Raw genomic sequence first — 26336 nt, 5'->3', positions numbered from 1 at the left:
CGTCGCCCCAGGCAGCGTCAGATTAGCGCCAGTACCGCTAACACCCACGCACGCAGCATACGCCTCCCTTAGTGGTATAGTATCTGATCGGATCAATATCTGATCCGATCAGATCTATACTAGCGTCCCCAGCAGTTTAGGGTTCCCAAAAACGCAGTGTTAGCGGGATCAGCCCAGATACCTGCTAGCACCTGCGTTTTGTGCCTCCGCCCAGCCCACCCAAGTGCAGTATCGATCGATCACTGTCACTTACAAAACACTAAACGCATAACTGCAGCGTTCGCAGAGTCAGGCCTGATCCCTGCGATCGCTAACAGTTTTTTTGGTAGCATTTTGGTGAACTGGCAAGCACCAGCCCCAGGCGTCAGGTTAGTGCCAGTACCGCTAACACCCACGCACGCACTGTACACCTCCCTTAGTGGTATAGTATCTGAACGGATCAATATCTGATCCGATCAGATCTATACTAGCGTCCCCAGCAGTTTAGGGTTCCCAAAAACGCAGTGTTAGCGGGATCAGCCCAGATACCTGCTAGCACCTGCGTTTTGCCCCTCCGCCCGGCCCAGCCCAGCCCACCCAAGTGCAGTATTGATCGATCACTGACACTTACAAAACACTAAACGCATAACTGCAGCGTTCGCAGAGTCAGGCCTGATCCCTGCGATCGCTAACAGTTTTTTTTGTAGCGTTTTGGTGAACTGGCAAGCACCAGCCCCAGGCAGCGTCAGGTTAGCGCCAGTACCACTAACACCCACGCACGCAGCATACGCCTCCCTTAGTGGTATAGTATCTGAACGGATCAATATCTGATCCGATCAGATCTATACTGGCGTCACCAGCAGTTTAGGGTTCCCAAAAACGCAGTGTTAGCGGGATCAGCCCAGATACCTGCTAGCACCTGCGTTTTGCCCCTCCGCCCGGCCCGGCCCAGCCCACCCAAGTGCAGTATCGATCGATCACTGACACTTACAAAACACTAAACGCATAACTGCAGCGTTCGCAGAGTCAGGCCTGATCCCTGCGATCGCTAACGTTTTTTGGTAGCGTTTTGGTGAACTGGCAAGTGCCAGCGGCCTAGTACACCCCGGTCGTAGTCAAACCAGCACTGCAGTAACACGTGGTGACGTGGCGAGTCCCATAAGTGCAGTTCAAGCTGGTGAGGTGGCAAGCACAAGTAGTGTCCCGCTGCCACCAAAAAGACAAACACAGGCCCATCGTGCCCATAATGCCCTTCCTGCTGCATTCGCCAATCCTAATTGGGAACCCACCGCTTCTGCAGCGCCCGTACTTCCCCCATTCACATCCCCAACCAAATGCAGTCGGCTGCATGAGAGGCATTTTTATGTCCTCCCGAGTACCCCTACCCAACGAACCCCCCAAAAAAGATGTCGTGTCTGCAGCAAGCGCGGATATAGGCGTGACACCCGCTATTATTGTCCCTCCTGTCCTGACAATCCTGGTCTTTGCATTGGTGAATGTTTTGAACGCTACCATTCACTAGTTGAGTATTAGCGTAGGGTACAGCATTGCACAGACTAGGCACACTTTCACAGGGTCTCCCAAGATGCCATCGCATTTTGAGAGACCCGAACCTGGAACCGGTTACCGTTATAAAAGTTAGTTACAAAAAAAGTGTAAAAAAAAAAAAAAATATGAAATAAAAAAAAATAGTTGTTGTTTTATTGTTCTCTCTCTCTCTATTCTCTCTCTCTATTGTTCTGCTCTTTTTTACTGTATTCTATTCTGCAATGTTTTATTGTTATTGTTATTGTTATTATGTTTTATCATGTTTGTTTTTCAGGTATGTAATTATTTATACTTTACTGTTTACTGTGCTTTATTGTTAACCATTGTTAACCATTTTTTTGTCTTCAGGTACGCCATTCACGACTTTGAGTGGTTATACCAGAATGATGCCTGCAGGTTTAGGTATCATCTTGGTATCATTCTTTTCAGCCAGCGGTCGGCTTTCATGTAAAAGCAATCCTAGCGGCTAATTAGCCTCTAGACTGCTTTTACAAGCCGTGGGAGGGAATGCCCCCCCCCCCCCCACCGTCTTCCGTGTTTTTCTCTGGCTCTCCTGTCTCAACAGGGAACCTGAGAATGCAGCCGGTGATTCAGCCAGCTGACCATAGAGCTGATCAGAGACCAGAGTGGCTCCAAACATCTCTATGGCCTAAGAAACCGGAAGCTACGAGTATTTCATGACTTAGATTTCGCCAGATGTAAATAGCGCCATTGGGAAATTGGGGAAGCATTTTATCACACCGATCTTGGTGTGGTCAGATGCTTTGAGGGCAGAGGAGAGATCTAGGGTCTAATAGACCACAATTTTTTCAAAAAAGAGTACCTGTCACTACCTATTGCTATCATAGGGGATATTTACATTCCCCGAGATAACAATAAAAATGATTAAAAAAAAAAATATGAAAGGAACAGTTTAAAAGTAAGATTAAAAAAGCAAAAAAATAATAAAGAAAAAAAAAACAAAAAAAAAAAAACACCCCTGTCGCCCCCTGCTCTCGCGCTAAGGCGAACGCAAGCGGCGGTCTGTCGTCAAACATAAACAGCAATTGCACCATGCATGTGAGGTATCACCGCGAAGGCCAGATCGAGTGCAGTAATTTTTCCAGTAGACCTCCTCTGTAAATCTAAAGTGGTAACCTGTAAAGGCTTTTGAAGGCTTTTAAACATGTATTTATTTTGTTGCCACTGCACGTTTGTGCGCAATTTTAAAGCATGTCATGTTTGGTATCCATGTACTCGGCCTAAGATCATCTTTTTTATTTCATCAAACATTTGGGCAATATAGCGTGTTTTAGTGCATTAAAATTAAAAAAAGTGTGTTTTTTCCCCAAAAAATGCGTTTGAAAAATCGCTGCGCAATTACTGTGTGAAAAAAAAAAATGAAACACCCACCATTTTAATCTGTAGGGCATTTGCTTTAAAAAAATATATAATGTTTGGGGGTTCAAAGTAATTTTTTTGCAAAAAAAAAAAACTTTTTCATGTAAACAATAAGTGTCAGAAAGGGCTTTGTCTTCAAGTGGTTAGAAGAGTGGGTGATGTGTGACATAAGCTTCTAAATGTTGTGCATAAAATGCCAGGACAGTTCAAAACCCCCCCAAATGACCCCATTTTGGAAAGTAGACACCCCAAGCTATTTGCTGAGAGGCATGTAGAGTCCATGGAATATTTTATATTGCGACACAAGTTGCGGGAAAGAGACAAATTTTTTTTTTTTTTTTTTTTTTTTTTTGCACAAAGTTGTCACTAAATGATATATTGCTCAAACATGCCATGGAAATATGTGAAATTACACCCCAAAATACATTCTGCTGCTTCTCCTGAGTACGGGGATACCACATGTGTGAGACTTTTTGGGAGCCTAGCCGCGTACGGGACCCCGAAAACCAAGCACCGCCTTCAGGCTTTCTAAGGGCGTGAATTTTTGATTTCACTCTTCACTGCCTATCACAGTTTCGGAGGCCATGGAATGCCCAGGTGGCACAAAACCCCCACAAATGACCCCATTTTGGAAAGTAGACACCCCAAGCTATTTGCTGAGAGGTATAGTGAGTATTTTGCAGACCTCACTTTTTGTCACAAAGTTTTGAAAATTGAAAAAAGAAAAAAAAAAAATATGTTTTTTCTTGTCTTTCTTCATTTTCAAAAACAAATGAGAGCTGCAAAATACTCACCATGCCTTTCAGCAAATAGCTTGGGGTGTCTACTTTCCAAAATGGGGTCATTTGGGGGGGTTTTGTGCCACCTGGGCATTCCATGGCCTCCGAAACTGTGATAGGCAGTAAAGAGTGAAATCAAAAATTTTCACCCTTAGAAATCCTGAAGGCAGTGATTGGTTTTCGGGGTCCAGTACGCGGCTAGGCTCCCAAAAAGTCCCACACATGTGGTATCCCCATACTCAGGAGAAGCAGCTAAATGTATTTTGGGGTGCAATTCCACATATGCCCATGGCCTGTGTGAGCAATATATCATTTAGTGACAACTTTATGAAAAAAAAAAAAAAAAAAAAAAAAAGTGTCACTTTCCCGCAACTTGTGTCAAAATATAAAATATTCCATGGACTCAATATGCCTCTCAGCAAATAGCTTGGGGTGTCTACTTTCCAAAATGGGGTCATTTTGGGGGGTTTTGTGCCACCTGGGCATTCCATGGCCTCCGAAACTGTGATAGGCAGTGAAGAGTGAAAGCAAAAATTTACACCCTTAGAAATCCTGAAGGCGGTGATTGGTTTTCGGGGCCCCGTACGCAGCTAGGCTCCCAAAAAGTCCCACACATGTGGTATCCCCATACTCAGGAGAAGCAGCTAAATGTATTTTGGGGTGCAATTCCACATAGGCCCATGGCCTGTGTGAGCAATATATCATTTAGTGACGACTTTTTGTAAATATTTTTTTTTTTTTTTTTTTTTGTCATTTTTCAATCACTTGGGACAAAAAAAATAAATATTCAATGGGTTCAACATGCCTCTCAGCAATTTCCTTGGGGTGTCTACTTTCCAAAATGGGGTCATTTGGGGGGGTTTTGTACTGCCCTGCCATTTTAGCACCTCAAGAAATGAGATAGGCAGTCATAAACTAAAAGCTGTGTAAATTCCAGAAAATGTACCCTAGTTTGTAGACGCTATAACTTTTGCGCAAACCAATAAATATACGCTTATTGACATTTTTTTTACCAAAGACATGTGGCCGAATACATTTTGGCCTAAATGTATGACTAAAATTTAGTTTATTGGATTTTTTTTATAACAAAAAGTAGAAAATATCATTTTTTTTCAAAATTTTCGGTCTTTTTCCGTTTATAGCGCAAAAAATAAAAACCGCAGAGGTGATCAAATACCATCAAAAGAAAGCTCTATTTGTGGGAAGAAAAGGACGCAAATTTCGTTTGGGTACAGCATTGCATGACCGCGCAATTAGCAGTTAAAGCGACGCAGTGCCAAATTGGAAAAAGACCTCTGGTCCTTAGGCAGCATAATGGTCCGGGGCTCAAGTGGTTAATTAGGTGTCATTGTTGCACTACTGTGAATATTCATATATGCACTTTTGTGTGTGTATATATATTGTAACCTGAGGGACAGGTAGCAGGTACAAAGCTCCCTGGGATGAGCAGTCTTTCAGGCACAGATACCAAATCCAGTGAAATAGTGACAGTGCGGTGTTTATTTGTGATATATACAAGTCTATATACAGGTGCTGTACAGTGTTCCAAAAAAAAAAAACAAATAGGAACAAAAATAGCCAAAACAAAACCTAGCCGTGTCTCGGCACTAACTAAACAATATTTACAGATTCTAACTACCAAGCTGAGCAAGCCTACAGCTTGTCAGCTTCCACATACCTTTTTGCTCTCCTACACAGAAGCTTGTCTGAGTATCCCAGGCCAAGAGCAAGGCTGTCTTGCTCAGGTGAGCTCAAATTAGCCTGGGGGAGAGGACCAAGACCTGAACTGGACCATGGATCAGAGATCCCTGAACCTGTATGAGAGGAGCCTGGGAGATGTCTAAACCCTGAACAGGACTTTTCCTGGCTCTCTCTGGGACGCTCTGCTACATATCCTCCCCCCTTGTTTCAACCCCAGGGTTGGAACAGCTGTAGCCCAACAGGAGTGAACACGGGACAGGGCATCTACATTCCCCATCTCAACACCTGGCCTGTGTTTTACAGTGAATGAGTAATCCTGTAGAGCCAAAAACCACCGGTTCACCCATCTATTAGTCTCCTTCTTTTGGGCCATCCATTTCAGAGGAGCATGGTCAGTTATTAACTCAAACTGGCGCCCTAACAAATAGTACCTGAGTGCGTCCACGGCCCACTTTATGGCTAAACACTCCTTTTCAATGACTGCATACCTTTGCTCATGGTCATTGAGCTTTCTGCTTAGGTACACCACAGGGTGTTCTTCCCCATTGTGTACCTGTGATAGTACTGCCCCGATACCAACATCAGACGCATCCGTCTGAACCAAAAAATCTTTGGAGAAATCGGGGGAGTACAGTACTGGTTGTGCACAAAGAGCCTTCTTCAGGACTTGGAAAGATTCCTCTGCTTCTGAGGACCATTTCACCATTACAGAGTCTTTCCCTTTCGTAAGGTTTGTCAGTGGGGCAGCTATAGTTGCAAAATTTGGGATAAATCTTCTATAATACCCCGCAATGCCAAGAAAGGCCCTGACCTGTTTCTTGTTTGCAGGACGTGGCCATTCCTGGATGGCTTCTATTTTATTCACTTGAGGTTTTATGACACCACGCCCAATAGTGTAGCCCAAATACTTGGCTTCCTCTAGACCAATGGCACATTTTTTTGGATTTGCTGTAAAACCTTCTTTGAAGAGGGACTCCCAGTCAGTGCTATGTACCACTATGTCATCTAGATATGCTGCTGCATATTGTCGTGGGGTCTTAGAGTCCTGTCCATGGCCCTCTGAAAAGTGGCGGGGGCATTTTGCAACCCAAAAGCCATTTTTTTATATTGAAAGGAACCCTCCGGGGTCACAAATGCAGTCTTCTCTTTGGCGCTACCAGTCAGGGGTATTTGCCAATAACCTTTTGTCAAGTCCAAAGTGGTCAGATAGCGAGCCTTGCCAAGTCGGTCTATAAGTTCGTCCACTCTGGGCATTGGGTACGTGTCAAACTTTGTCACTGCATTAAGCTTCCTGAAGTCATTACAGAACCTCCAAGTGCCATCCGGTTTTGGGACTAACACGATGGGGCTAGACCAGTCACTATTGGATTCCTCAATGACCTCTAGCTCCAACATTCTTTTAACTTCCTCGCTGATGTCCTTTCTCCTCGCTTCAGGAATTCGGTATGGTTTGAGCTTGACACGGACCCCAGGTTCAGTAACAATATCATGCTGAACTGCTGAAGTCGTGCCAGGTAACTCTGAAAATTTCTCTCTATTTCTTATCAGGAATTCTCTAGTTTCCTGCTTTTGAGAATATGACAGGGTGTCTGGAATCGTGACCTCAGGGATCAGATGGGACTCAGTACCCTTAGGCGTTACCGAGAGGGACCTCGCAGTTAACGCCAGTCTATCCTTCCAGGGCTTTAACAGGTTTATGTGGTAAATCTGTTCGGGCTTCCTTTTTCCTGGTTGATATATTTTATAATTGACCTCCCCAACTCTTTCAATTACTTCAAAGGGACCCTGCCACTTAGCCAGGAACTTGCTCTCAACAGTGGGAACTAACACCAGGACCCTATCACCAGGTGAGAAAACACGGAGTTGGGCCCCCCTGTTGTATATCCTCTGTTGAGCTGTTTGGGCCTGCAGTAAGTGTTCTTTTACCATCGGCATGATTGCTGCAATCCTGTCCTGCATTTGAGCGATATGCTCAATGACACTTTTATGGGGTGTCTGCTCCCCCTCCCAAGTTTCTTCGGCTATGTCCAAGAGTCCCCGTGGGTGTCTCCCATAAAGCAACTCAAAGAGAGAGTACCCCGTGGAGGACTGGGGAACTTCCCTGATGGCAAACATCAAGTATGGTATCAGGAAGTCCCAGTTTTTCCCATCCTTGTCAACAACCTTTTTTAACATGCTCTTTAATGTTTTATTGAAGCGTTCCACCAAGCCATCCGTTTGAGGATGGTACACCGAGGTTCGCAATTGCGTCCCCTTAAATAACTTGCACAGCTCTCTAGTTATTCGTGACATAAATGGGGTGCCCTGGTCTGTAAGGACTTCTTTAGGGATTCCAACACGACTGAACACCATAAACAGCTCTTTGGCAATGTTTTTAGCAGACGCGGTGCGTAAGGGAATGGCCTTGGGGTAACGGGTAGCATAATCCATGATTACAAGGATATGCTGATGACCTCGGGCAGACTTGGGGAGTGGACCCACAAGGTCCATGGCAATCCTCTCAAAGGGCACTTCAATAACGGGCAAGGGCACTAAAGGACTTCGGAAGTGTTGTAGTGGGGCTGACAGCTGACACACAGGACAGGATTGACAATAATTCTCAATATCCTTCTGTATCCTGGGCCAATTAAACCTGCGCAACACCCTTTCAGTAGTTTTCTCAACCCCTAAATGACCTCCTAGCAAGTGCCCATGGGCAAGTTCCAACACCACCCATCTGTATGGCTTAGGGACCAACTGTTCAACCACTTCATCATTTTTTTTACATACACGATACATTAAATCCTCATTGCTGCTAAAATAAGGAAAACAGAGCCTGTCCCCTGATTCGACAGGTACATCATTAATCACCATTACATTTTCCCAGGCCCTGGCAAGGGTTGGGTCTTTTCTCTGCTCAGTACCAAAATTTTCCTTGTGTACATTAAGGTCAGCAAACTCCAACGTAGGCTCAGATTCAGCAGATGGCTGTCCAGCTCCACTGGTTGTGGGGACCTCCTCAGGCTCCTCCAGCTCTCCTGCCATAACTGAGAAAGGAAAACCCGGGGAGCCCCGAGAAGAGTCCCCTGAACCCACATTGTCAGTAGCGACCAGGAGTTCTGGCTCTGTCACTGAGTCAGCTACTGCGACCGGGTAGGGACGATCCCACAGTTCCCAAAACTTAGGGAAGTCCCTACCAACGATGGCCTGGTGCACCAAGTGGGGCACAAGTCCGACCGGATGGGTCACCGTACCTAAGCCAGTTTTAAACTGAACAGTGGCTACAGGATTCTCGCGGGTATCCCCATGTACACAGATCACAGCAACTTTTTTAGCATGCAAATTCACAGTTTCAACCATCTCAGCTGTAACCAAAGTCACTAGACTTCCAGAGTCCAGCAAGGCCGTAATAGGCTTATTATTAACAGTCATTTGGCACATGTGTTTTCCCATACTTGGTGCTGCAGCGCATGAAACAGCAGCAAACATAGACTGCCTTCTAATAGATAGATCACACTGCATTGGTTCATCTGTCAATGGACAATTTGCTGCAACATGTCCCAGTTCTTGGCAACGAAAACACCTGATGTTTCCCCAGTTAGGTTTGCTGACAGGCAGTAGCTTCCCTTGTTTGGGACGCCAAACTTCAGTCCTGGCACCAAAAATCCTCCCCCCTATTTCCTTGCAATGCTTACCACCCACTTCCCCTGGAACAGTCTTACCGGTTGCCTAGGGAGACCGTGGCTTTGGGCGGAAAGTCCGTGCGGCTGTAGGGGTGGCGACCAGGTTCTCTGCAGCAAAGTACCTTTCAACAAGTTCCACGAGGTTGTCCGCCGAGTTGGGGTCTCCTTGACTCACCCACTTCTGCAGGGGAACTGGTAGTGACCTCAGGAACCGGTCCATGACCACACGCTCCAATATTTGTGGCCCAGACAGGGACTCCGGCTGTAGCCATTTTCTCACCAAGTGAATTAGGTCGAACATCTGCGATCTTGGGGGCCTCTCGTCTTGGAAGAACCAGCTGTAGACCCGCTGTGCTCGAACTGCCAAGGTGACACCAAGTCGCGCCAGGATTTCCCGCTTGACCTTTTCATAGTCTCCTGCTTCTGCTGACTCCAAATCATAGTAGGCCTTCTGCGATTCTCCAGACAGCAAGGGGGCGACCAGTCCTGCCCACTGGGTTTTGGGCCAACCTTCCCCCTCAGCGATACGTTCAAACGTTAAGAGAAATGCCTCTGGATCATCATCTGCAGTCATCTTAGAAAGAAAGCGACCCACATGGATGGCTGAGGGCTTGTCTCCAACAACATTAACTTTAGCAGGTGACCACTGTGCTAGCGTCTCCACAACCGCAGCCAGGGTTTTCCTATCCTCTTTTGCATCAGTGGCTAGCTGTTCAAACAGCCTCTGAGATAACTTATTTGTTTGTTGCTGTGTAGCGTTTGCTCGTTGCTGTGCAGCATTGGATTGTTGCTGTGCAGCATTGGATATCACCAATTGTTTTAGGATTTCCTCCATGTTTAGTCACTCTAGGTACTGGCCTTTTAAGTAGTAACTTACTACAGCTGGTCGCAGTCTCCACCATATGTAACCTGAGGGACAGGTAGCAGGTACAAAGCTCCCTGGGATGAGCAGTCTTTCAGGCACAGATACCAAATCCAGTGAAATAGTGACAAACAGTGCGGTGTTTATTTGTGATATATACAAGTCTATATACAGGTGCTGTACAGTGTTCCAAAAAAAAACCAAATAGGAACAAAAATAGCCAAAACAAAACCTAGCCGTGTCTCGGCACTAACTAAACAATATTTACAGATTCTAACTACCAAGCTGAGCAAGCCTACAGCTTGTCAGCTTCCACATACCTTTTTGCTCTCCTACACAGAAGCTTGTCTGAGTATCCCAGGCCAAGAGCAAGGCTGTCTTGCTCAGGTGAGCTTAAATTAGCCTGGGGGAGAGGACCAAGACCTGAACTGGACCATGGATCAGAGATCCCTGAACCTGTATGAGAGGAGCCTGGGAGATGTATAAACCCCGAACAGGACTTTTCCTGGCTCTCTCTGGGACGTTCTGCTACAATATATATATGTGTGTGTGTGTGTGTGTGTGTGTGTGTGTGTGTGTGTGTGTGTGTGTGTGTGTGTATATATGTGTGTATATATATATATATATATATACACACACACACACACACACACACACACACACACACAAAAGTGCATATATGAATAGTTTGTCATTTTGAAAGCTGCAGGGCTTGTGAATGAACTACAAGGGTGCTCGTCAGCACCCTCGCAGTTCATTCAGAACTACAAGCCATGTGCCACCATGTACGACGGTATTTGTAGTTCATTCACTCACAGGAAACTGTGATTGAATTATGTGGCCACGCTATTTTTTTAAATTGCTACAGTGGGTGCAGGGAGAAGAAGCCTTGCCCACTGTCACACTGTGGGAGAAATCGGGGGAAGAGACGGCAGAAGCTGGAAAATGTTACATGTTCCTTTCTTAATATGGGAGGAACATGTAACATGGCCCAAAAGGTGAACTTATCCTTTAACCCTAATACTTTACCTGACACGTTACAGAGCCATCCCTGCCGGGAGAACACGGTGATTATTGCTAGCGGCTGAAGGCACTGGCAATTACATGCCGAAAATCTGGTTGTACCAAAGATCAATGGATCGACTTGGGTACAGTCTGCCCATAGATGGTACAAACCTCAGCCGGTCCCTGCTGAACCAGCCAAGATTTGAACAATCTATGGACGGCTTTAAACAAATGCCCTTTTCTTCCACCAGTAAGTGCTGTAAATTTTCTGCACAAAAGTTCCAGAAAGTCTTTGCAAACCAGCAAAACCTTAGGAAAACGCCCTAGAGTTGTTAGGAGTAAGGCTGGCCATCCCTGATTCTCTCTTTTACATTCAACTAGCGGGTTGAATGAAAACAAATGAGCCGATTCCCCCATCCACAAACTTGAAGCGGATGGGGGAAGCAAGCTGCTGAGAGCCTGAGGCGGCCGCTCCCCGCCCCTCCACAGCTCAGCTCTTCAGTGAGCAAGAGATGCTGATTGACAGTCAGCAGCTCTCTGCTTGGGGAGCTGCGAGAACCGAGCCATTGGCAATGTTCGATCGCTCGGTTCTCAGTGCAGAGGCAACGGGGCACCGATGCTGTATCCACCGAGGTATGAAACTGAAAAAAACAAAACAAAAACAAAACAAAAAAAAAAAACAAAACAAAAAAACAAAACAAAAAAACTTTACTTCTCTTTTAACATTTCTGAAAAGAAGAAGAAAATGTATGTTTCCCATATATTCTGGGTAACTGTGTACTGTAAAGTAATGTGTAAACCTCAATCAAATAACTATGTCACATAACTGCATCCAACATCTTGTTAGGAAGTTAAGGCGTGGGAAATTTCTGGAACTTGTATTTTGCAACATAAAGAGCACAATGTCCTTCAAAGCAATAACTACTGCAATTATTAACACTATGTAACACGCAAGAAATGTTCATAATTCCATGTGGACACTAAATATTAGGAGATAACTATCATAAACCTAAGAAAAGATAAAGGACACCAATAAATCAAAGCAGTGTTCAGATAAAGAAAGCAGATGATCCTCAAGTTAAAGGTAGAAACAGCAATTTCCCAATTTTGAAGTACTCTTTTAAAGAATGAAACCACTAGAACTTCTGAGAAATTCCAGCAATAAAGATTGACAGCTGTTACCAGTTCAAGACAGGAAGATAAATACTACCGACTATGGAAATTGCGGATACACCCAGCCACTACCTATTCACTCCGATTCCCGATATTCATAAAAGATGTCATGAAATGCTTGCCTGTAATGCAGAAATCTTTACTAATGCCGCGTACACACGGGCAGACTTTTCGACCGGACTAGTCCGATGGATTTTCCAACGGACTGTTGAACGAACGGACTTGCTTACACACGATCACACCAAAGTCCGATGGATTCGTACGTGATGACGTACGACCGGACTAAAATAAGGAAGTTGATAGCCAGTAGCCAATAGCTGATCTAGCGTGGGTTTTCGTCCGTCGGACTAGCATACAGACGAGCAGATTTTTCGACCGGACTCAAGTCCGTCGGAAAGATTTGAAGCATGCTTCAAATCTAAAGTCCGTCAGATTTTCGACTGGAAAAGTCCGCTGAAGGTCCGATGAAGCCCACACACGATTGAACTGTCCACCGGACTCGGTCCGTCGGACCAGTCCGATAGAAAAGTCCGCTCGTGTGTACACTGCATAAGGGATCCCATTGATAGTTATGTGGCCAAGGCTTTTTTGTGATGTCTATGTCCAACTATGTGCTGTTATTTCAATTGCAAATAAGCACCAGGAATTGGGCATTATATACAACAGCAACCTGGATTGCACTTATTTAAGTAGGGTAAGAAACGGATCCCCTCACTCGGGGTATAATGATCTGCAAGTTAAACTTCTTCTGTAGAAGTTGGACATGCAAAAAAAATAAAAAATAAATAATTGCTCTAATTAGCTTAAAGGGGTTGTAAAGATTTGTTTTAAAAAAAAAAATAACAAACATCCCATACTTATCTCCTCTGTGCAATGGTTTTACACAGAGGGGCCCCAATCCTCCTCTTCTGGGATCCCCCAGTGGTACTCCTGGCTTCTCCTCTTCACGAGTGTCCAAACGGAGACCTGCATTTCATGGGGGCACTCGTGCGGGCGCTCCTGAGTCCTGCTGCTGCGTCCATTGACACAGTTAGCAGGACTCGGCCCCGCCCCCCAGCTCCCATGTCACTGGTTTTGATTGACAGCAGTAGGAGCCAATGCTCCTGCTGCTATCAATCCAGCCAATGAGGACTTGAGACAGCAGCTGGAGCTGCTCTGCTCGTCCCCATTGCTGAAACGATCAGGCTCAGGTAAGTAAAAGGGGGGGCTGCTGCACTACAAAAGTTTTTTCACCGTCATGCATTAAGGTGAAAAACCTTGAGGGTTTACAACCCCTTTAACCACTATAGACGTCTTGGAGTTCATATTTGATTTGTTGTTAGGAATCGATATACATTATCACTCTTCATACTGTGTTGTACTTTTAAAAAAGGTTGTAAAGGCAGAAGTTTTTTTTTTTAATGCATTCTATGCATTAAGATAAAAAGCCCTGTGTGCAGCAGCTCCCCTAATACTTACCTGAGTCCCATCTCTATCCAGCGATGTGCACATATGCCTCGGCCGTCCGGGATTCCCCCTCCTGATTGGCTGAGACACAGCAGTGGTGCCATTGTCTTCAACTGCTGTCAAAGTCAGTTAGCCAATCAGGAGAGGGGGCGGGGCTGAACCACAGCTCCATGTCTGAATGGACACACAGAGCCGCAGCTCGGGTGCCCCCCATAGAAAGCTGCTTGCTTTGGGTGCACTCGTCAGGAGGGAGGGGCCAGGAGCACTGAGTGGGACCTGAGAAGAGGAGGATGGAGGCTGATCTGTGCAAAACCATTACACAGGGCAGGTAAGTATAACAAGTTTTATTAAACAAAAAAAACAAAAAAAAAAGACTTTAGTATCACTTTAAGTACTATTAAACCCTCAGCATTTTTTAGTTTAACACACTGATACAACAAAACAAACAGACTGTAAACTATTACAACTTTCAATGCTGTTGACTACTGCTCTTGCAGTGCTGCTGCTCTGAACTTCAGGTATTCACAGGAAGAAGTTAACAGTGGACAGTGCAGTCTGGAGTCAGTAGGTTAGCTTGAAGAAGGCAGGGGGAGGAGGAGTATCTTTTAGGGCCAGTTCACACCGCATGCAGTCCAGTGCGTTTTTTCTGCATCAAAGATGGGTGGTGGATAGTAGGTTATACGGTTTTCAATGGCATAGTTCACACCAGTGCAGTCAGTTCCAGAAAAAAAAAAAAAATTAGAACGTGCTGCATATTTTCTGCACTGGAACATCGTAAAATGCAAAAATGTGCACGCAAAAAAGCATCCGGAACACATCTGGACTGCGTTTATATGGTGTGAACTGGCCCCAAGTTATAATTTCAAGTTGCAAATGCGTTAAATGATCTTTTGTACTTTATTTTGTGGCAGAATAATCAACGCGTTCCTTGAGAAAATGAGATTGTTTGTACAGATGTCATTGTAGTTCAGTAAAGAAAAACTAAAAGCCCATTTTTGTTATCTTCAGATAATTCTCTACAGATTTGTGAAAAATGTTGCAACTCTTGTTACAGAGCGTAACTGACATTTAAATTTAAATGCCTGGATGTTGAATCATAAACTGGCATCTATCTCCTAGGGGCTCCAATAGAGAGATCTCACTGCCAAAGTTCTGAGTTCTGTCCACCCCTCTTACCTCAAAAACTCCCCCTTGCTGCAGTTAGAGGTTCCCTTTTACCAGAGCCTCAGATAGATAAAATAGGCTGACCAGTTATTTAATCCTCAAACATTTAAGGAAAAGCAGTATATGTTCTGGACGGCTTGAGCCTTTCAGTGTCATAATGGTAATTGTGTTTGAATGTATGTTACCGTAATTATTTTTTTCTATGTGTGTTCACATATGTGGATCTTACAAATCAAAGTCTCTATCATTTTCATATATCCCACCTGAAGTACCTGGTTATTCTTGCCATTCACATTTCTTCCTTGTTCTAAACTAATCACACAAAGCACAGAAATTGACATGTGTTTGCAGGGCCAGGTTCCATTCTTTAGCCAACCATTCGGAGGTACAGGATGCTGTGCAGAGACATAACATATCTGTACTCCCATAGTCTGTTCAGCTGCCATGCCCCCTGCCCAATCACAGCCTGCTTCTTGCACACACTCCCCACCCAATCACAGTCTGCACCTTTAACAGGCCCGTCAACAGGCCCCCTAATCCATGCCCCCGTGCCCTAATTTACATGCAGGGCACCGGACTCATGGATTCCAATGTTTTTTTTTTTTAAAAAGAAACATGATTAGAGCCTACAGCTCTAATTGGCTTAAAAAAAGGGTGCCCTCTGGGCGCAGAGCACTGCGCCCTGAGCCCACCCAGTTGTGTGACAATAACAAATTAATATTTGCTATTGTCTTCCTGCTTCTCCTCCCGGCCAATCTGGAAGTTGGTCCTGAGACCCGATTGGTCAGGCAGCCTTAGGGCGAGCGCCTTCCTGTCCGTCTCCCCCCGGGGGGGCTGGCGTTAGTTTGCCGCCCCCAAAATATTTAGCATCAGCCGCCACTGGCCTGCATCTTGAACAGGCCCCTCCCCCAATCACAGCCTGCATCTTGAACAGGCCCCTCACCCAATCACAGCCTACATCTTGTACAGGCCCCTCACCCAATCACAGCCTACATCTTGTACAGGCCCCTCACCCAATCACAACCTGCATCTTGTACAGGCCCTCCACCCAATCACAGCCTGCATCTTGTACAGGCCCTCCACCCAATCACAGCCTGCATCTTGTACAGGCCCTCCACCCAATCACAGCCTGCATCTTGTACAGGCCCTCCACCCAGTCACAGCCTGCATCTTGTACAGGCCCTCCACCCAATCACAGCCTGCATCTTGTACAGGCCCTCCACCCAATCACAGCCTGCATCTTGTACAGGCCCTCCACCCAATCACAGCCTGCATCTTGTACAGGCCCTCCACCCAGTCACAGCCTGCATCTTGTACAGGCCCTCCACCCAATCACAGCCTGCATATTGCCTCAGGCTGAGCAGACTACAGAATATAGACACAGTGTCCTGCAACTCCAAATGGCCAGCATGTTGTGTGGTGTATCAGGTAGACAAGATGCACAAAACAACTTTCTAACATTGTTAAAAAGGTAAAAAGGATAATGTCTGAAACTTAGCAAAAGCAATTATGGTTGCTGCATAGTTGTAACTTATTACAAAAAGTGTCTGTAACATTGTTCACGCACCGGCCACTTTATTAGGTTCACCTTGCTAGTACCGGATTGGACCCACTTTTGCCTTAATTCTTCTTGGCATAGATTTCACAAGGTGTTGGAAACATTCCTCAGATATTTTGGTCCATATTGACAGGAAAGCATTACACAGCTGCTGCAGATTTGTCAGCTGCACATCCATGATGCGAATCTCCCGTTCCACCATGGTGCATTATCCTGCTGGAAGGAGCCATCAGAAGGTGGGTACACTGTAGTCATAAAGGGATGGACATGGTCAGCAACAATACTTAGGTAGGCCGTGGTGTTTAAACAATGCTCAATTGGTACTAAGGGACCCAAAGTGTGCCAAGACAATATCCATTACACCACCACCAGCCTGAACCGTTGATACAAGGCAGGATAAATCCATTCTTTCATGTATATGCCAAATTTTGACCCTACCATTTGAATGTCACAGCTGAAATCGAGACTCATCAGACCAGGCTATGTTTTTCCAATCTTCTATTTTCCAATTTTGGTGACCTGTGCAAACTGTAGCCTCAGTTTCCTGTTCTTAGCTGACAGGAGTATCACCCGGTGTGGTCTTCTGTTGTAGCCCAACTGCTTCAAGGTTGGATGTGTTGTGCGTTCAGAAATGGTATTCTGCATACCTTGGTTGTAACAAGTGGTTGAGTTACTGTTGCCTTTTTATCATCTTGAACCAGTCTGCCCATTCTCCTCTGACCTCAACAAGGCATCTTCATCCACACAACTGCGGCTCACTGGATATTTTCACTTTTTTGGACCATTCTCTGTAAACCCTAGAGATGGCTGTGTGTGAAAATCCCAGTTGATCAGCAGTTTTTGAAATACTCAGACCAGCCTGTCTGGCATCAACAACCATGCCACGTTCAAAGTCACTTAAATCCCCTTTCTTCCCCATTCTGATGCTTGGTTTGAAATTCAGCAAGTCGTCTTCAGGCCTTTAGATGCCTAAAATACATTGAATTGCTGCATAAAGTGGCCGGTGAGTGTTATGTTCACAACTACTTTCAGTAACTAAAAGTAAAGTCTGTGTTGGCCTTAAGTCAGGTCAAGAATACTAACCCTAACTCATGGGACTCACCTCAGACTTTTCAACCTTGTTCTGAGCTTCTACCTGTGCAACAACTTCATTCATATTGGTCTCCAGAACCATTCCACCCATCACCATTTCATGTAAGATATAATGTACCTAAGGGGAAATAAAAACGTAAACCAATAAAATAGCATATTCATAAAATTAGATTGTATTTTAGAAATAAACACTCTGTGCATGTGTTTGCTATTCAGCAGAGTGCAGAAGCTGATAACAATTTTGATATCTAGGTTACTTGGCAAATGAAGTTTAATGTAGAAAAATGTAAAATAATGCATTTGGGTGGCAAAAATATGAATGCAATCTATACTCTGGGGGAATCTAGGATAGAAAAGGACCTGGGGGTCCTAGTAGATGATAGGCTCAGCAATGGCATGCAATGCCAAGCTGCTGCAAGCAAAGCAAAGGGTTCTTTACTGTAAGAGCGGGAAGGATGTGGAATTCTCTTCCACAGACAGTAGTTTCAGCGGGGGGCATCAATAATTTCAAAAAAACGATTAGATAAGCACCTGAACAACCACAACATACAGGGATATACAATGTAATACTGACATATAATCACACACATAGGTTGGACTTTTTCAACCTCACCTACAATGTAACGTATAATCAGTAGCAATCTAGAATTTATACATTCCACAATATAAATAGCAAAGAGAACATGACTGACGTGACTAAAATTTATTTAAATTCACAGCACTAAGATAATAATAATAATATCTCTTCTGTACCATAGGGCAGGAGTATTGAATTCAATTTTATGGAGGTCCAAATCAATCAAAGATTCCAGCAGAGGTTTGAATCAGAAAAGCGATTCGAACCTCATGAAGACTCTTTCACATCCCCCCCCCCCCCCCCCCCATCACACACACACTAGTGTGCTCTGCCCCCCTCAAATAATCTGCCCCCACCCCCCTCCACATCACCCCTCCCTTCCCACAGCACTACCGCCTCTTCACATCACCAGCCCGCTTCACATCAACCCACGCACACAGCACTGCCCCTTTCACATTACTCCCCCCACATCACAAATCCCCTCATAGTAGTGTGATCTGCCCTTTTCACATCACCTTCCCCCCACAGCACTGCCCCTTGTTACATCACAAATCCCCCGTCCCCCAGTAGTGTGCTCTGTCCTCTTTACTCTCCTACTGCACTATCCCCTCCCAAATCACAACCCCGCCTCTTCACAGCCCCCCACAGCACTGCCTACCTGCACAGCCCCCCACAGCACTAACCCCCCCATACTCTGCCATCTGAATATCCAGTCAGCCTCCCCCCTCCATTACTGCTTCCTCTCACATCACCCCCCCCCCCCCCCCCCTCCTGTAGTGTCCTCTGCCCTTCACTCTCCTACCTTAGATCAAGCGGAGGGTGGGAGGCACGATGGTAATATCCTGGGTGCGGGAGGCACAGCTCTGCATTGGGGGCAGGTAATACGCTGAGTGCTGGTATTAAGCTGACTTCGGGAGACAGCTCTGCATTGGACTGGAAGGAGAGCTGCTGGCTGCTTTTCATATTAACCAGCAAGTGATTGGTGGCTAGGATGCAGGGTGGTCCCTGCATGGACACCATCTCAGAGAGTAATCCTGCACTTAGGTTTCTAGATTGCGTACAATCAGTAGAAATCTAAAAATAATACAATCCACACTTTAGGAAGCAAAGAGAACATGGAATTTATTTGGGATTAGACTGAATTTAAATAAACAGCACTAAGGCAGGCCATAGATTGGGTACCATGGGTGGAAGGAAAGAAAATGGCTTGATTGCTCCATTAACACAGTCAGTGTTGATGGGGGAATCCCTCTCGTAGCGCTATTGTTTTCTGACGGTGCTGCGACTTCCCTGTCGGCAGAAAACAGTGATAAGTGCTGCCAGCTACTAATTGTTCCGGGAATGACCTGACAGGCTGGTTGTACACTTGCATACAACCAGGGTGTCCATAAATGGGTTAAAATTCAGCTTGTCCCTGCTGAACCAGCCGAATTTCGATCCATGAATGGCCGGCTTAAGATAGACACTTCTCCCGAGAATTCAGATCAATTAGGTTTGAGCAGTCTTTATACCCGATACTGAAATTACTGGCAATGGTTCTAGTGCTAATGAGCGTAAGGTTTATATAAACCCAAGAACAAGATTGTACTAAATTGCAACTTACCAGTTCTTAGATATGGTGGCTGCTCTAGTTATCTGTATTCAAGCCAAGTACATTTTCTGTAAGAACAGAAAAATTCTTGTTGATCCCGTCAGATATCTTGTAACTTCTTTTGCACTGAATTTAAATTGCAAAGTTATCTCCCTTCCCAGCTACCTTCTGTGAACTTCAAAACAACTCCCCTCTATATAATAAAGATGAGGAGTGGGGAGTTTTATTTAGTCCAAATCAGACCAAATCAATACTGCTGTAAGCGTACACTACAGCGGCAAGCGTTTGGCAGGTCATAGATGATAGGATTTTTTTTTCCTGAAAAAAGAAAATTACTTGATTACCCCATCAACACAGTCAGAATTGATAGGGGAATCCCCTTATTGTGTTCTCCTGGCGGGGCGGGGCTGGGGTTACGTGTGGGGAGCCGTTCCTACCAGGCGAACACAGTGACTATTGTTGCCCCTGGCAATAATCACATCCGACATGCTGGTTGCACCCAAGTTGATTGATGGATTGGCTTGGGTACAATCAGCCTGCCCATACATGGTTAGAATCTTGGCTGCTTCAGATTTAAACTGTCTATGACAGGGGCGTAACTATAGGGGTCGCGAGAGTCACGATTGCAACCTGGCCCCAGGCTGCGGTGTGGCTCACCTGTCAGGTTTGTCTACACTTGTGCCTGAGCCAGAGTCGGGGGCCGGAGCTGGCGGTCCTAGGTACGGATGACTGCTTGCCTCTGGACTCTACACTCTGGATGCAGCTAGCACCAGGCTGGATAGGAGGGCCGGCAGGGCGCCATATAGGAGAACTGATCTCCTCTATTTTCCTCCTGGCTCCTGCATGGCTTTCAGTGGCTGCAGAAGCAGGATTGGTTCTCCTATATGCCACCCCTCCTATCCAGCCTCCAGAGTGTAGCGTCAAGGGGCAAGCAGTCATCCACACCTAGGACCGCCATCTCTGCCCCTCGACTCCTGCTTCTTGTCTCAAGGCTGTTCCTGCCACCTGAACAGAAGGAAAAATGCTCCCTGCTCCGAGGCCGCTGCTGGTAAGCCACAAACTCTCTGTCACAGCGGAGTGTAAAATAATACACTGCCTAGCGAGTATAGTGTTCCAGGTGTGCTGCTGACTGTCACTCTGCTCCCTCCCATACTGCCCCCCTCTGGTCATGCTGTCCCCCCATACTGCCTCCCTTACATCAAAAACTGTAATAAAAAAAAATTAGGTAAAAAAATAATAAAAATTTAAAAATACTGACCACGTCCACTGCACTACTGACTATATCTACTAACCTACTGACCACGTCCACTGCTCTACTGACCATATCTACTACCCTACTGACCACGTCCACTGCCCTACTGACTGACACCATTCACAGTCCACACTGACACCACTGGCGGAACAACCAGGGTTGCAGAGGTCGCACTTGCGACTGGGCCCTGGCCTTCTGCAACCATGGCTGGGCCCAAGACTGAATGACTGCACAATATGTGAAGGGGATTGGTTGCGTGACCGTAAATGGTCATGAGATCAGTGGGAAGGGCTCTGGGCTCAGAGAGAATGACCCAGGCCAGGGGCTCCTTCATGTTTTTTTGCACCAGGGCCCTGAAGGTTCTAGGTATGCCTCTGGTCTATAGCCAGCTTAAGAGTTGTTTCCCTACAAGAGAAAGTGTGTTACTGGCATATTCGCCTGGTGGATATGAAAGGAAAATGGAAAACCAATGCAACCACTATAGTTAAAGATTAGTAAGCTTTAATTTATTAGGTTTTATTAATACTTTTCACAAAACTTTCAACCATAAAAGGAACGGCTATTTTCTTTCTAAAACATATAAAATACCCAAAGTTATCTCCACTGCGGCAAATGCAATGTATGCCTCTATCTACAGAGGTAAAATAATGAATGAGGAGGCATACATGGAAGATTTTATAACCAGCAATAGTTTCATCAAATAAACCATTATATGTCCACGAGGGCAGGGGTCTCAAAACTTTCTAAACAAAGGGCCAGTTTACGGTTCCCCAGACTTTAGGGGGGCCGGACTGTGGCCAATGGGAGTAGAAATTGTCCTGGTGTTGGCGGGAATAAAGCGTGCATCTTTGGTATTATGGGGAAGAGTGGTGCCCCATCGCTGGTGTCAGTAGGAGGAACAGTGCCCAATCATTGGTGTCGGTTTGAGATACAGCACCCCATCATTGGTGTCGGTTTGAGGAACAGTGTCCCATCATTGGTGTCGGTTTGAGGAACAGTGTCCCATCATTGGTGTCGGTTTGAGGAACAGTGTCCCATCATTGGTGTCGGTTTGAGGAACATTTCCCCATCATTGGTGTCGGTTTGAGGAACATTGCCCCATCATTGGTGTCAGTAGGAGGAACACTGCCCCATCATTGGTGTCAGTAGGAGGAACACTGCCCCATCATTGGTGTCAGGAGGAGGAACAGTGCCCCACCATTGGTGTCAGGAGGAGGAACAGTGCCCCACCATTGGTGTCAGGAGGAGGAACAGTGCCCCATCATTGGTGTCAGGAGGAGGAACAGTGTCCCATCATTGGTGTCAGGAGGAGGAACAGTGTCCCATCATTGGTGTCAGGAGGAGGAACAGTGTCCCATCATTGGTGTCAGGAGGAGGAACAGTGCCCCATCATTGGTGTCAGGAGGAGGAATTATTCCCCATTGTTGGTGTCAGTGGGAGGAATAGTGTCTTGTATCAGTGAACAGAAAAGGAACCCAAGGGCCAGATAAAGACAAGCAGTTTGGAGACCACTGACATTGGGGTTGATTTACTAAAACTGGAGAGTGCAAAATCTTGTGCAGCTCTGCATGGAAACCAATCAACTTCCAGTTTCTATTGTCAATGCTTAATTGAACAAGTTGAAGTTAGGAGCCGATTGTCTGCCATGCACAACTGCACCCAATTTTTGCACTCTCCATGTTTAGTAAATCAACCCCAATGTCAACTGTTCAATCCCTCAGGTGTCTGCATATATTACAGTGTCTTCAGCCCCAAATCCTATAGCTCAAAAGCATACCCTCCTGCTGCCCCATACAGCTTCCAAATTGACACTGGGGCCACCCTACATACCGAGAATCAATTACAGGAGGTGGAAATGTACAAGTCAGCCTTCAGCATCCTTCACAGAGCCATAGACTTCTATTATATCCTGCGAGTTTGGTGCAGTTTCTCAAAGCGCACCAAAACTCCTGAATGCAGGAGTTTTGGTGTGCTTTCAGAAAGTGCACCACACCCGCAAGATGTAATAGAATTTTATGGCTCAGTGCAGCTAATCTGCAGGAACCAGGACAGTACCAAACCACTTAAGTGGCCCTCTTTAAAAGGCTTATCATAAATCTTACCAGTAGGTACTTTGGAAACCACGTAAACCCGCACTATTTAGTAGATAGAGACATCAGCTCAGGCTGATGACGCCACTCATGCATGCACAGTACATTCTGCATTCATCACACACTGACTGTACAGTGATTGCAGAGAGAGCTGTGCTGTGATGGTGACTCCAGATGTCATCAGGTCCCAGCCATTCAAGCCGTTGGGAGAGTGTGAACATGGAAGGAAGGTGGAAGCGCTGTCAGAGGGGACTGCTCAGTGCAGGGCTTCGTTTTACAGGTAAGCCTTATCATAATGTGCCAATATGTGGTGCATAATAGCACATAATGCCATAAACAACCTGTGACTCCTTAAAAAAAACAAAACCGAGTTTAATACTGCTTTAACCGCCTTCTGTAGAGACAAAAGACGGTGGGCGGGATCTCTTCTTGTTTTGGGATGACATCATATGACGCCTCTCACCGCACTTGCGTATCCCAGGGACAACCCTGATCTTGGTAAAGAGCCGATGACCAATCCCAGCCGATCACATGTAAACAAAAAAAAAGTGCTGTTTATTGGCTCTCCTCGCCTCACACTGACAGAGTGTGAGGAGAGCTAAACAGCGGCATCTCCTCACAGGGGAGACCTGTACACCTCGTAATCAGGGCACTGATCATCAGTGCCCTGATTATCTGTGCAGCAACAACAGTGCCCATCAGTGATGCCAGTCTGCGCCACCTTTCAGTGCCCATTAGTACCTGCTCATCAGTGCCGCATATGACTGCCTCATCAGTGTCACCTCATTAGTGCCGCCTTATCAATGCCCATCAGTGGAGAAAAATTACTTATTTACATTTTGTAACAGAAACTAAGGAAAACATTTTTTTTTTTTTCCAAATTTTTCGGTCTCTGTGTTATTTTTGGCAAAAAATAAAAAACCCAGCGGTGAATACCACCAAAAGAAAGCTCTATTTGTGTGAAAAACATGATAAAAAATGTCATATGGGTACAGTGTTGTATGACCGCGCAATTGTCATTCTAAGTGTGACAGCGCTGAAAGCTGCAAATTGGCCCGGGCAGGAGAGGGGTAAAAGTGCCCTGTATTGAAGTGGTTAAAGAGTGCGATTACAGGTGTACATTCATCTCCGATGTGTAATCATCTTTATTACATACACTATATGTAGGGGTTTCTAATTCTGCATTACTTGTTTCTAATTCTTTGTTTAAATGTAGTCATACCCACAAGGGTAGGCTTTTGTGACTGTTCAGTCATGAGAGGTGTGTGTCATGATTGCTAAAATTGTGGAGGAAGTGAGGATATCACCACACAAATCAGCCCATACACCCTGTATGGAAATTTCATGACGTAAGCAGAAATAAATATACATCCCTTTTACCACTCAAAGATGTTATGATCCATTTTGTGCTCATGTTGCAGAACCTTTTTAGCTGCAAAACAACTATATTAGATTGTGTAATATCGCAGTCAGATAGGGTCAGATGTACCAATAGCGCTACATTTTTTTTTTTAATTCTTTATTTATTTTAAACTTGGTTCCTTGGCATACCACAAAATACGTCAATTCCTTAGACATACGCATCTTAGTCAAAATGTTCCATATGTTAAAAGACATTTCATGACTTGAAACTATTTCATTAACATAATAACAACTACTTCCTCTCTATCATACCTATAAAGGATATAAGAAACCAAAGGGCCTCATGGAGCCCCCTGCACATTTGCCAAGTTAACCAAAGTATATATATCTGGTCTTCCAAATACTTGAACATATATCATCATTTCAACAGACTAAATTGCAAACTTAATGTATCTTATGTTCTCTATACTTATAACAGCCAAAATTGCGGCTGTATTTCACTACATAATAAAAGAAAACAAAAAAAAACAAAAAAAAAGAGAAAGATAAAGAGGAAAAAAGAAGAGGAGGAGAAAAGAAAGAAAAAAAAAAAAAAAAGGGACGGGAAGGGGGGGAAGGAAAATAAGGTAAGTTGAACGGGGTCTCAATATCATGATCATTATCGTAGTTACTTAATTCCCTGATATCACAGACTCTGTTACCTCCTGTAGGTACGCATTTGTTCCCATGAAATATCTCCATGGCCTCCATTTGTTCCGTATTAATTCCTCTGTATTATGGAGGGTGGCGGTCAATTCCTCCATACGGAGTATACAGTGAACTTTAACGCTACATTTTAAATGTTTAAACGTTGCTAATCCTTTGTAGACATTCACTATAATGTAATACTGACCAGTAATCCCAGTTTTCATAAAGCATATGAACCAGCAATTATTTTTGAGATTTGCTAAGACTAATGTCACATAAATGGTTTATTTTCCTTTTTTTTGGACAAAATTAAGTTTAGAGCACTTGAACTGAAAAAATAAACAAAAATGGCAATGATGCGACGGTACAAAATTACACTTGCTGAACAGAATGGGCTCATAGAAGACACGGGGGGCTTTCTCTAAAACCCTTAGCCGATGCTTTGTTCCCTCTTTTTCTGCTTGTTCTGTTGGCATATTAGTATCTTTAATTACAGATCCTGATCCAAGTCATGAACATCTGTTTTCCACTTAAGCCTCGTGCACACGATCGGATTGTTGGCAGACAAAGCCTCAGACTTTTGTCCAAAGGGCGTGTGCCGTGAACTTGTCTTGCATACAAGCGGTACACAATTGTCAGCCAACAAAGATGAACGTAGTGACGTACTACGTGTAATTTCAGCTCTTATGCTCCACCCTTTGGGCACCTTCTGCTAATGTCGTGTTTGGTGAGCATTAATTCTGAGCATGCGTGTTTGTACTTTCAACTTTTGTGTGACGGACTTGTGTACACACAATAGGAAAATCTGACCACAGACCGTTGTCTGACGAAAACTTACTAGCCTGCCATACATTTGTTGGCAGAAAGTTGGACAACAATTGTCTGATGGAGCATACTAACGGTCAGATTTTAGGCCAACAGTCTTTCATCACACAATTCCCTGCTGAAAATCCGATCGTGTGTACGAGGCTTTAGTGTTCAATACTACACAATTCTTAGGCAATCAGCCATATTAGGCAACATTAAGACCTCTCAAGTTTGTCTGCAATCTTAAAACAGAGCTCCGTTGCATAAATCAGCAAAAATATGTGCAAGTTGCGGCTGGGTCAAGGTGCACCAATACTGGACCAATACTTATTGCAATAGGCTGACTTGGAGGTTACCTTGTGCTTTAGAGTTGCCTCTAGAGAAGATGGCTATATGTCCCGTTATTCTCCTCTTCAATAAAGCTGGCCATAGATGGTTCGAATCTTGGCCAGTTCAGCAGGGACCAGCCGAGATTCGATTCACGTATGGGCAGGCTGATTGTACCCAACAATCAACTTGGGTACAACCAGCATGTCGGACTTCTACAATAAGATTATTACCAGCAGCTATAGCCACTAGCAATAATCACTACGTCCTCCCAGCAGGGACGGCTCCCACCGG

The 26336-nt window shown here is 44.9% G+C and overlaps 1 protein-coding gene across 2 annotated transcripts in view; it reads right to left on the bottom strand.

The window, feature by feature from the left end:
* The window catches only part of AP3S2 (adaptor related protein complex 3 subunit sigma 2), a 151906-nt gene that overhangs the window by 6740 nt on the left and 118830 nt on the right, over positions 1-26336 (bottom strand). Inside the window, exon 5 of one of the 2 annotated variants that reach the window (XM_073618478.1) lies at positions 17360-17467. The exons of the other annotated variant lie outside the window; for it this stretch is intronic. Coding sequence (XP_073474579.1) covers positions 17360-17467 — 108 coding nt within the window. The remainder of the gene's footprint in view (positions 1-17359; positions 17468-26336) is intronic. 2 annotated transcript variants of the gene reach the window in all.

Source organism: Aquarana catesbeiana, linkage group LG03 (genome assembly GCF_042186555.1).
Source record: "Aquarana catesbeiana isolate 2022-GZ linkage group LG03, ASM4218655v1, whole genome shotgun sequence".
In the NCBI taxonomy this organism is placed as follows: Eukaryota; Metazoa; Chordata; class Amphibia; order Anura; family Ranidae; genus Aquarana; species Aquarana catesbeiana.
This window is presented reverse-complemented; position numbering and strand designations above follow the sequence as displayed.